The sequence below is a fragment of the Corapipo altera genome, unplaced genomic scaffold (assembly GCF_003945725.1).
Source record: "Corapipo altera isolate COAL_440 unplaced genomic scaffold, ASM394572v1 79, whole genome shotgun sequence".
Classification (NCBI taxonomy): Eukaryota; Metazoa; Chordata; class Aves; order Passeriformes; family Pipridae; genus Corapipo; species Corapipo altera.
Window position 1 is genome coordinate 1,467,961 of NW_020884927.1, and position 12,551 is coordinate 1,480,511.

Below are 12,551 nucleotides of genomic sequence, written 5' to 3' on the forward strand. Positions count from 1 at the left end.
GAGGACACTGCTCTAACAAAGAAAACTTTTATTGTGTGTGTTCTTGCAAGGGAGTGAGTAAGCAGAGCTGCCGTGGGATGCTGATCATTTGTTTATATACTACAGCTGCAGAAAATGAGAAATTAAATGAACAGTTGAGAGAAGCACTGAGAAATAAGTGCTTGGGACAGCACAGGAATGTATTTTGGATGTTAATTTTTCAACTTCAGGTTCTGTTTTAGGTGTGCCAACATCTCAGCTCTCTGCAAACCAGAAAACATGGGGTAGGGGGGAGTTCATCCAAGCTGCTGCTGGTTTGGGCTCTGCAAGTAAAAGCAAGAGCCTTTCAAGCTTCCTGTGTTTTTCATTCAGCACAGGCAATCCATAGGAAGATGAGGTCGGGAAGCTGCAATATTGATCAGACTCTCTGCTTGGCAGCCTTGTCCGTGGCAGCTTCAGGGAGCTGAGGGTAAATGGAGTGTTAGGGCTATAGAAACAGAACAAAAGGGAGGTTACTGCTGGACCTTCTTGGCAGCAATAGCTGGATGCCTTTTAAAAACAGGCCCTGTTGTCATGGAGCTTCCGAATCCAAGGCCGGGTTTCTGGCACCGTGATTTTCTCATGGCAAAACACGTTGTCCTGTCCCAGCCTTGGGGGGGAAATAAATAAATAAAGGCAGTAGCCTTGGCAGCATTGGTCTATTATTGCAGCTAAATGACTGAACTGCAGTGGGAATGGTACCAGAGGAAAACCTTTTCTTCACAGAGAATCTTGATTTTTTTTTTTTTTTTTTGTAAGGCTGACATCCATCCTGCTCTGCAAAATATCTTTTCTAAGTCAGTGTTTGACATTCAGAGAAGGATTTTGAATACTTGATCTCGAACTTGCTTTCCTCTGAGTCAGCAATGTTTTGAGGCTGAAATAGAGACCTGAATTCCTAATATCAAGGTTTTTGGAAGGGCTTCCAGTAGCAATTGTTTTGTGTTTTAAAGCCCATTTTCCTCTTCTAAACTTCAGATTATAATCAAACTGTTCAACACACTTATTTATCATTTCCTGAAGTGACCAGTAATGTACAAAACAAGATATTTATTGATTTATTTGGCATTGATTATGTTAGTTTGACACTGTTGCTTTACAGTGACTGAAGTTTAAAAACTTGCTTGGACTTTCTCTTATTTTGTGGATGTACTGAAACAAGCATTGGCGAAAGAGGTTTGGTGTTTCTGAAGCAGGAAAGCAGTGAGCCTGTGTGCTTTTAATGCTGTGTGACTTATTTTTAAAGGCAGGAAAGAATGGTTCCCCCATGACAGAAAGCACCTCTCCATAAGCTTTTCTTCTTGACATGTGTAAACTCTTTGGGCTGAAGACTTTGCCTCTCAGGTCCATCCTGAAGAGTCAGCTGTGGTTTGATAATGATTACTGTCATTTGAAAAATTTCAGGCAGCTAGTGAATAAAAATCCCTGCATTTTAAGTATTGCACAGTAATTTCTGTTGCTTCACCCTCCTGTTTGTGCTTTGTCTGCTGTTGGGTCAAGGATTTAGAGTTCTTGAGGGCAAGTTCAGATTGGCCTTACTGGGAGGGCCCCAGGGCAGGATGTCACAACTGCTGTGACTCTGCCCTTCAAGTTCCCAGCCCTGAAGCAGAGTTATTTTCTGTCCTCCTGGTGTTTTAGGCTACCCTCAAGGAGGGATCCATGTGGAGGCACTGTGTGGAGTGGGATTGCCTGGGGTATGTGCATCTTTGTTTCTGCAGAGCCAAGGACCTCAAGCAGGGCTGTAATGACACCTTGGGGCTGCTGCGGCTTTTCCTCAGCCCAGAGGAGCCCGAGCCCTGTCATTCCAGGGTTTGTTTGCACAAGGGAGGGAACCCTCATCCTTGGGAGTAGCCACAGATCTGCAACTATAATGATCGGATAATAAAGGAACCCTGGGAGCCAAAACTTGGAACTTGGAACAGCCTTTGGAGCCCTTGAGAATTCTTCTCTACAAGCCCTTGGGTGGTGGAGTTGTAAACACCAGGCATCTCTGCAAAACTGGTTATTTTCTCTCTGTTGACTCTTTAAAAGCATCATCTAACTCCAAAAGAAGACAGGGTTACCCCTGCACTGCACTTTTGTGTTCTGTTCTCTGCTCTTTCTATACCACCCCTTAATAAAAGCATTACTGAAGTGTATGTAGGTTCAGGGCTGCAAACATAAACCCCAGAAAACTGTAAATGCTGAAAGTTTCTATTTAAGTATTCTCTTGATTAATGCTACTTTTGGGTTGGTTTTACCTAAAAATGAATGCTAAATGAAAAAGATTTCTTGGCTATGACAATCCAGTATGTGTATCTCCTAGTGAGTGAAGCTTTTCTGTAGTCACTTGTCTTCTCAATTTAATGACATGTATTTCAATATCTGTTTGAATCTTTTCATCTCAGGGAAGTGGTGGAATCACCATCCCTGGAAATGTTAAAAAAAATGTGTGAATGTGTCACCTGGGGACATGGTTTAGTGGTAAACACGGCAGTGCTGGGTTAATGGTTGGACTTGATGCTCTTAGAGGTCCTTTCCAACCTGATTCTGTGGTTCTGTGTTCTCTTTCTCAACACTACCAAAACCATAATAAAAATTTAATTTTCTTATTTGTATTATATTTTCAGTCTGAAGATTCAGGGAATGTAACTCTGGGGGGTACGAAGAGTCTGCTTCACTTCAGCATTAGGAACATTTGGTTTTTGACAGTACTGAAATTGGTAATTACAGTGTGTCTTCTTTAATTTTTTCACTCATTAAACTAATTTCTTAATTATCAGAAAATGCATTCTGTCTTTGAGACTCTGCACTGTATTTTTTTACAACAACTAATTGACCGAATTGGTACTTTAATTTCAAGTTTTGACTTTAATTATGGAATTGTATGTGGTTCTTCCAAAAGAATTAAAACCATCCCAGAGCAATGGGGTGGAGAACAGTTGATCTGATCGTGTTCACCATGATGTAGACCTCTTCCTTTCAACTTTGGTTATGAGAGAAAGTTTTATTTTCCAGGAGGGAAGCTTCCACACAGTTTTCTGGATAGTATTTGGCAGATTTTAGTGTCCTATGTTGCTAGGTTTGTATTTGAAGGATTACAATGGTGAGAAGGTGGGAATGGTGGCTGAAGCCAGTGAGTCCTCCTGAAAGGTCAGATGAAGCCTTCAGTTAAAAAGTTGGTGCTTTCTTTCTAAATACAGTTGTTTGCCAAGGTATGGCCAGCTTTGGTCTTCAAACACAAGCTGGGTTAGGAAGTGGAAATGAAGCTTCTGAGGTCTGCACTAGCACTTGAAGGATCAAAAAAAGATGATGGGAACTTTGGTTGAGGTGCTGTTACTGCTTATATGAGTGTTTCCCTCTCTGTCTTGGTGCAATTCCTTTTACAGCCAAATATATGTTCCCCCGAGCCCCTTCGACTTGCTTGTTCTTCTTTCTCTGCATGACAAAGATGGTGGATTTACTCTGAAGAACTATTTCCACGTCAGCCACTTCTAAAGTTGCTCCTGTGTTCTTCTGTTACAACTTCTTTGTTTTTCTATTCTGTTTTACAGACACAGATGAGGACACGGTGAAAAGGTGTTTTGCCACGTTTGAAGAGAAATTCTTCCAAACCTGTGAGAAAGAACTTGCCAAAATCAACATTTTCTATTCAGGTAAGGTGCTTATTTGTGTGTATTTGTGGAAAATCCAACAGTAGAAAAAGAGTCTGAAGCTCCCAAGCTTTCAGAATAATCACAGTGGTGATGCAGGTTAACCATCGGGTAATTAGAGGGCTGGTTTCTATGGGAAACTCTCTGGTTTAATCACATATCTGCAGCTAAAATATGGCGTTTGGATGGAGGGAGAATGAAGGGCAGGTGACTTCATTGCTTTGCAATAGCATCCTGCTCTTAAAGTGGTATGTTACATATAGGGCACAGTCTCTCAGCTTATCCGTGTTGACAGTCTCCTGTGCGTGTTTTAGGTGTACCAAGCTCCCCAGCTGGTGTTTCCTGAGCTTCTGCAGGAATTGCTCTCATGGGATTGCCTGTGTATGGCAGCCTGACCATCTTGAAGCGTCCAAGAAGTTTTTAAACACTTAACCTTTGCCTAAACTCTTGCAGCTTTCTGCAGTACATCAGCTAGTGGCAATTTGTCGTTGGCTGTGTATAAAATCCTGTTTGACTAACAATGCTGTGATGGTAAGAGTAGGTGTCATATATCAAGTGCTGTTGTTTGTTGTTTTCCCTGAGAAAGTTTGCTTTCTCACCCTGTGTTTTGAAAATAAAACTTTAAAAGGGGATAGTTGGAAATTCACCCTGTAATATTGCTAGAAGAGGCTTCATATGCTCCACTTCCACCCACCATTGCACTTCAACTGGTTTTCAACCTTCTTTGGTGAGGTTAAAAATGGGTTTTCAACTAGAAAAGCATTTAAATATGGACACAACGGTGCATTGGCTTCTGTACTTTCTCTTAACATGTTGATTTATTAACTTAGTGCTGTAAACAGGATTTGCAGCACAATATGGCAACCTTTTCTAGTTCTGATTTTAATCTGATAACAAAGTTGAATTGTGCAAAATATTTTCATAACCACGGGGTGATGACTTTAGTGCTGGTTATTTTATTGCCAGCAGACTCTGAGCTGTGGACATGAGAATAGCTGAAAGCATGATGGATGCAGTGGCTGAGCTTGCCTCCATTCAGCTTCCATCTAGGGAAGTGAATCTCTTTGGGGATGGCTGTGCCTGCTCTCCTGGCTCCCTGGAGCAGAGTGAGTGTCAGGACAAGAGGCAGTTTGTAGGTAGAATCGATATGTTTTGTTAGGGCAACTGGGTTTTACACTTTATAGGCATTTTTCTGCATGCAGTTCACACATACCTAACTCAGAGCAGTGCTTTGTTTCCCTGGGAGAGCCGCTGTTTCTGTCCCAGGTCTGAGGTTTTTATGCTCAGAAACTTGTCTTCCTTTTTGAGTCATATCAGATCCTGTGTACTGCTAGATAGACTCTGTGAAGGAAGTTCTGTCAATTTAGATGCACAATACAGATTATAATTTTCCCTAATGAGGACCTGCTGGCACACGTGCACCCACATATACACACCCATTCCAGCGTTGTTTAAAATGACATTAATAATATAGGGTAGGGTTTTTTCCCCCCCCAATAGCTGTCATTTCAAAAAGTTCTAGGAGAGAATACATGTAATTTGAAAATCTCTTGTGATAAGATTAAAGTAAGTCTTTTATTTGCAGAAGAGTGACAGGACTTTCATAGAATGGAAACCCGTTATTAGGGTTATTAACGTTAAGCTACAGCAAGAAATGTTCCATCAGTGGTTCCTCTCCCTGATCATGTCAGAAATGTCATGTTGGACCCTATTGTAACTCCAGGCATGTGTTGGCTTGGATTATGACCTGGTACATCCTATTTATTATAGGCTTATTATATGCCTGTCTTTACAACTGTAAATATTGTTCATTTTCAAGAAAGCCAAAACTTTTGTTGATTTCTGCTTCATTTTCTCGTCATCATTCCCTGTGCTGAGGGATCCCTAGTGAGCATCTCCTGGGATTGCCACAGCATGAACAATCTCATCTTCTTGGAATGGGGTGCTCTTGAACCCCAGCTCCTCCATGGAGCACTTGGGGCTGGAATGCCAGCCGCAAAGTTCCTTTGCCATTCCCTGTGTGCTCAGCTTGTCAGCTCCCATCAAACATCCCCTTAATTCCCCAGACCATCATCCCAGCTCAGTAGAAAGGAAAACTGCCATTAACTAAATCAGATTTGATAAACAGTTTGTGATTATTTGAATTATGCTCAAGAAGAGCTATCCTTAGCTGAAAGAAAAAAGACTGGCAGTACAATTTTCAGATAGTTCCAGCAGAGGAATGCCTGTTCAAGTGCTGAAGTTTTATTTGTGGCCAATTTTGGTTTGGGTTTGGGATTTTCTAGATGGCAGGTTTGCTATATTTTAAATTAGCATCATCAGGATCTGGCTAAACAGTAGCCAGTAAAATTTTTGTGGTTCATTTAGGAATGGTTTTCCTATTTGTAGGAAACCATGGGTTTAACTTGGTAAGCAAAATATTGAACATAATATGCACAAGTAGGGAAGGGAAGGAGTCCTAAAAGTGCCTGCCTAAAATGCCTCGAGCTGGGGACCTGTGAGGACGTACAGGCTGTTTGGTCACCTCCTGTCTGGTGAAACAGGTTTTGATCACAACCATGATCATCTAAACTGGAACTGGGGGGGAGGTTTTACTGGTTCCTTGGTGTAATAGTTTTTTCCCATCATGCTTATGTGTGAACTTTGGTTTAAACTTGAAAAACTGAGTCAAAAAACAACTTGGAATTGCACAGTTGAGGTGATAACTCAATAACTCCAAAGACTCTTTTAGTGAGGATCTAGGAGTATTTTTTGGGTAAAGCTGCTTCTTTCTTGCTGCCTCTGTTGGTTTTGAATTTCTCCATGGTCTTTGCCATGAAATTACACTTGAGCTGAGGGCTTGGTGGGAATCAGGTCATGCAAAATGCTGCAACACAACAAGAGTGGTACCAGTTTCTAAGCTTTTTTCTGACTCTCTTGAGTGACATTTCCTTTACATTCACTTTTTGGAGTGCTAAATTAATGATAGATAGTAGTGGACAGTGATAAATTAGTGATGGTGGTGAATGTCTTTTCGATTATTTCAGAGTGTGTTGCGACCTGAGAAATTAATTTGTTTTGCTTTGCTGTTTCTCAAGGCAATTCCCTTGGAGGTTTTAAGCAGCACACATTTTGTCTTGCCTCTGCATTGAATCTTCATATTAAAAATCAACCTTCATAAGACGAAATGATTTGTGGACTGGATAACTGGAGTCAGTGCAAGAGGGAGAAGGTGGTGACAGGATGGCTGTTTCTCAGGAGTGGCAGGTCATTATGGGACTGGGAGAGTTGCTGTTAAAGCCTCATCCTCAGAGAATTGTGGTCCTCCCCTATGGATGAAGGGAGCTATATAGCAGACAGCAGTGACTCTACTCAACAGTGCTTAATTAAGAAGAATGTTGGTATTTGTAGATAATGCTTTCTTAGGGATGTTGCTTTGCAAACAGATAGGAAAATTGCAGCAGCAGTTTTATAACTATTTCAAAACATTGCCTGTTCTTTAAATATTGTGTTATTAGGCTGATGGATTTCATGATTTTTCTGGACATAAGGACAACGGCACAGTGCTTTCAGTTGTAAGATGAAAATTTAAACTCCTCCATATTTACTAATTTGATCCAAAAGAAATCTGTGTATCACAGATGGTTTAATAGACATTTTGAACATAGAGAGTGAACTTGTGAGTTTTATTTATAATGAAGGCTTCTGATATGAACAGATATCTGTTACTTCTTCCCGAGAGAGTTCCCAAAGTGGGGAGAGATTATTGTTTTTGCAGTCTGATCTTCTGTGTGTTGAATATTAGGTAGTTCTGGGCTGTGAGCAGACAGTTCTCACTGTGGGCTCCATTTCCTCTGTTCAGTGGAGTCCTTGCAGCTGTGGAAGTTGTCAGAGAGGAGTTGTCCTTTCTTGCATTTTGAATCTTCTTGCTTTAATATAAGCAAGAAAGTTGTAGAGAGTTTCAGGCTCTTCTGTACTCAAGTTTTCTACATTTATCCCCATTTTCTGTTTAGAAGGGCATTCTCCTTCTGGAGTGCAGAGCACTGTAAAATTATTTACAGAGTAGTTTTGCCCTTAAAATTAACCAGAATTGAATAAGAGAAAGGAAAAGGAAGAGTAAATCTTACATCTGAGGGGGGAGCAATAGAGAATTATCATTAAGTTGTTATTTAAGATACTAATGAAGAGAATTAAATTGTCAACCAGGAGACTGTCCAGCAGAGCTCTGGGAGGCAGAGGGACCTTGTGGCTCCATGGTTTGTGGTGTGTGTCCTGCTGGGTGGGGGTGGCTCCAGCTCCAACACTGTGAACCTGCTCAGGATCTTCCTGGCCACCACCAACACCCGTGGCCTGTGACTGTGCTTATCAACACAGATGCCAAAGCTGTGACTGAAGTCATAGCAGGGGAAAAAAAGCCTGGAAGGAACCAGTTGTACAGAACAAAGAGAACGATAGCGGTGTTAGTTATGCTGTTTTTAGCTTTAAAAGATTGTTATTCAGCCAAAAATATTATTTTCTGAAGGTACATAAAGCAGCATGTTTAAAGGAACACCTCTTTTGTACTTGAGGTGTGAGGAACAGAGACAGACTTGTCCTGAAAACACATCAAAATGATATTTAAATGCAGGCTGACTGTCTCTTTAACCAGTAAATAACGAGGCAGTGCTTCTAAAGTGAGTAAAAGAGGGATGAATTATTACAGCAGATCATGTACAGCAGCTACTAGTGTTGTAACTCCTGATCAAAGCAGAGCCGTGTTTGTCTGTCACCGGGAGCTTGGCACAGGGGTTGGGTTGCTCTCTGAGCAACAAAATTCAGTGTCACATTTGAAGTGTGGAGTTTTTCTTCTTTGATTTCCTTACTGTCACATAAAAAGATGGTAAACACATAGTCAATAGTGGATGCACGGATATGAAAAGTGCTTTGCTTACTGTCAAGTTTCATGATATTGTCTAGTGGGTTTTTTTTTTCTGATGCTTCTTGTGCACTTGATTTATTTGGGAAAGACGAGCAGCTATCCTTTGCTCTCAGAGTAGACGTTTGGTCACTGCTTTGGTATTTGGATGAGACCTTATCTCCTGGCTGCCTCCAGCCACGGCTCTGCCAGTTTGGGAATGCTTGTCCCAGTGTCCCTGCACTGGTTTGCAGCTCCCAGGTACAGCTTGGGCTTCTTCCACCTATAACAGGTGTTCACGTGGTCCTGGACTGAGAAACCTCTAGAAATCAAAGCTGTGATGGAAGTTGAGAGATCTGAATTCATGTCTAGTGCTGCTTTAGTCTGTGCTGAAGGGACAGACCCTTGATTTTGACCGAATTAATTAAGGGCTTTTCTTTTGAGAACATGTGTGTTTTACATTGGTTTAATGAGAAGCTTCCTCCCCTGCCCTTGTGAAACCACACCTGGACTACAGCATCTGGGTCTGGGGCTCTCAGCACAAGAATGACATGGACCCATTAGGGCAGGTCCAGAGGAGGCCACAAAGATGCTCTGAGGATTGGAGCACCTCTGCTGAGAGAGCTGGGGATGTTCAGCCTGGAGAAAAGAAGGCTCCAGGGAGACCTCAGAGTCCCTTCCAGTGCCTAAAGGGGCTCCAAGAGAGCTGGAGAGGGACTTTGGACAGGGGCATGGAGTGACAGGAAAAGGGGGAATGGCTTTCCCCTGACAGAGGGCAGGGTTAGATGGGATATTAGGGAGAAATTATTCCCTGTGAGGGTGGGGAGGCCCTGGCACAGGTTGCCCAGAGAAGCTGTGGCTGCCCCATCCCTGGAAATGTTCAAGGCCAGGTTGGACAGGGCTTGGAGCAGCCTGGTCTAGTGGAAGGTGTCCTTGCCCATAGCAGAGGATTGGAACTGGATAATCTTCAGGGTCCCTTCCAACCCGAGCAATTCCTTGATTCTATTCTATACAAAGAGAAATATGCAGAGCTGTTGGACTTAATGTGTGATGGGGGAAGGCCGTGCACATGCACGTCGTTTGAAGAATAGGTATAGTCCTTTTTAGGGCTTGGTAGGCAAGTTGTGACCCTCCCAGCTGACTTTTCCCTCCCCTTGCCAACAGAAAAGCTTGCCGAGGCTCAGCGCAGGTTCACCACTCTCCGGACTGAGCTACAATCCACTTTGGATGCACAGAAAGAAGCCAGCGGGGCCTCCACGCTGCAGCGGCGCAGAAAGCCCGTCTTCCACCTGTCCCACGAGGAGCGTGTCCAGCACAGGAATATCAGAGACCTGAAATTGGCCTTCAGCGAGCTCTACCTCAGCCTCATCCTCCTGCAGAACTATCAGGTACCTGCCAAAAGAGGTGGTTTTACAAAGCCCAGTCTGTAAAACGTCCCTGTGCTTTGCGTGTCCTCGAGTTGTCTCGTTCAAGCCAGGTTTTTTATTTCTTCCTTCCTTTTTTGGTTGGCCCCTGAACACTTTCAAAGCAAAGGCAGATACCTAGCAGCCTAAGTCAGGTTGCTTTTTATTGAGCTAGAAGTGCTAAGCTGACCTGGAGAAGGACCTTCTTTCTTCCTTTTCTGGGCTGTCTGACCCCAGCACTTGTGGCCAGAGCACGAGGTCACACTGGGACCTCCTTCTTCTCTAGTGTGTTGTTCTGTGCAAGGCTGGAGCAGGCAGGTTGGGGAAGAAGTTCTTTTATCTAATATTTGTAATGAAACCTGAAATCCTCGTGTACTGTTTCCTCCTGGTGTTACCATGGTAGTGGCTGTGACCTTGCTGTATCAGAATTTCTTGTTAAAACATCCATTTTAAAAAAAAATATTTTGATTTCTGCAGGATACAGGCTCATTTGCCTTGAGGTATGAAAAAAATAAGCAAATCTTTAGTTTTACTTGGATTTCTGGCATGGTAAATATTGCAGACACTGATCTAGTTCCAAAAATTTTGAAATGAAAATCTGAAACTCTTAATATCTTTTCTTCTGGGCTAGCTCTTCTGGAATTAAATACTCTGAAATGCTTTTAAGTGTTTTCTTTGAGGCATTTTAGCTTGTTAAATAAGAATGCTGGAACTTAAATTCACTATATCTGTATTTAGATCTTTACCAGCATTGTAGTAAAGAATTTCATTAAACAATAAGAATTAATTGAATACCACTCTGCAGTATGGACAAAACTTATTCTTCCAAAATTCTGAGTGTTTGTACCTCTCCTAAGGTGATGTTATGTCCTTAAGCACATGTCTGTAATCTATTGATGGGTTTCTTAATAAAGCTCTTTAACTATTAGTGATAGTTCCTAGTTCAAAATCTTGTGAAAGGTGGAGTATCTGTAGCTTTCCAGGAATGGACTGAAGCACCATCACCTGCAGTGATTTTTTTCACTTACATTTATTTTCTTTTTGAAAAGAAGACAGCTTGTACTTTTGATTACAAAAATTGCTTCTGAGGTGTGATGAAGAGTTTAAATAAGGGATGACATAGGTCATTCCTTTGAGAAATATTTTCCTACTATTCATCAGTGAAGAAAGGCATCTTGCACACTTATATTTTTGGGGTTTTTTTGCTATTGTAAGTCCAGATCTACCGTAGGTATACTAAATATTGATTTAAACCCCATGTGGATTTGATAGCTTTCACAGTCTGCATCTGCTTTCTACAACATACCTTCAAAGAGAGAATGAGAAAAATTCCTTCAAATTGGTCTTGAAGTTAAGGACAAGGAATACAAGTACTAAAACAGACATAAAACCAAGTCCCAGAATACCACCCTTAATCACTCTTGAGCTCAGAATATAAGAACTAGAAATATTCCAGATCTTACAGTTTTGGAAAGGAGAAAAAACAACAACCTGGTGGGAAGATGATGTAGCTGAGATCTTCGTGTAGGAGGTAAAGTGAAGTCAACAGCAGCATTATAAATGTCAAACTGTGGCTTTGATGAAATGCTGATGCCTTGAGTTGGGTTACCAAGGAAGGAAAATGCACCTGAAGCAAATTCCTCTGTCTGTCAGGACTGAACAAGAGCATGAGTTTCGTGCATTCGTTCCTGAGCTACACAAACCAAACGTCAGGTGAAACTATAACTAGACTCCAGGGCAGCTCTTACATATTTAACTTATCAGTGATTAAACTTCTGATAAAATTAATTTATTGTTGACAGTATTATAACATTCTAGATGTGTGTACATAGATAAATAAATCTATTTATTCAAAATACTGTGGTTTAGGAGAAACAAATTGAGAAATTAAGCATATAATATTTAGTTCCATATTCTGTATATAATATAGTGCATTTGTCAGGCAAATAATAGAGGCTGAACCGGTCTTATTAAACTGCCTTGGTGCATTTCCTGATACACTTGTATATAAGAAAGGAGTTTTGAGTCCACTGTTTGATTCTACTTGATCTTGCATTATATTATTGCCTAAATTGTAGTATTTGTTTTGTGGGTTTGGGGTGGTGGGGTTTTTTCCACAAAACATACCATTGGTTGATTCACTTAAACGAATTTGATTGTTACCCAACAGAAATGGAGGTCAGACTTGGGGAAAGTCCCTTGCCAAATAAAAGCAACACAAATAGCAAGAATAGCAAAATATCTGACTGTATAAATGATGTTTGTTCTGTTTCATAGTTCCATCATGTTCCCTGTCTGAAGTACCACTGTGGCCAACAGTGCTTTTAACATGCACTTTGGGATTGCAGAATTTTTGCAGCCAGAGCATGAAATTCTACCAGAGAGGTTTTAGGGTGTCTGGTGTAACCATATCCTGACCAGCCAAGGCACCCCAGAGTTAGTCTGGGTTTGCACCCATGGTAGATGAAGGGATGTTAGTTCAGGCCACAGAGAAATCTCTGACCAAAACCATCATTTTGTTGCAGTTTTTCATGTGAAATTTCTACTCTCCCTGGGATGGAATGCTGGCTTTTACAATAGAAAGTAATTAAAGTCTCTTGTATGCAATAAAGGCAGATCGTTAAT

The 12,551-nt window shown here is 41.4% G+C and overlaps 1 protein-coding gene across 1 annotated transcript in view; it reads left to right on the forward strand.

Moving 5' to 3' along the window:
* The window catches only part of XPR1 (xenotropic and polytropic retrovirus receptor 1), a 107,309-nt gene that overhangs the window by 66,189 nt on the left and 28,569 nt on the right, over nt 1–12,551 (forward strand). The window contains exons 3-4 of the mRNA XM_027658433.1: nt 3,552–3,653; nt 9,688–9,911. Of these exons, the coding sequence (XP_027514234.1) occupies nt 3,552–3,653; nt 9,688–9,911 (326 nt within the window). The remainder of the gene's footprint in view (nt 1–3,551; nt 3,654–9,687; nt 9,912–12,551) is intronic.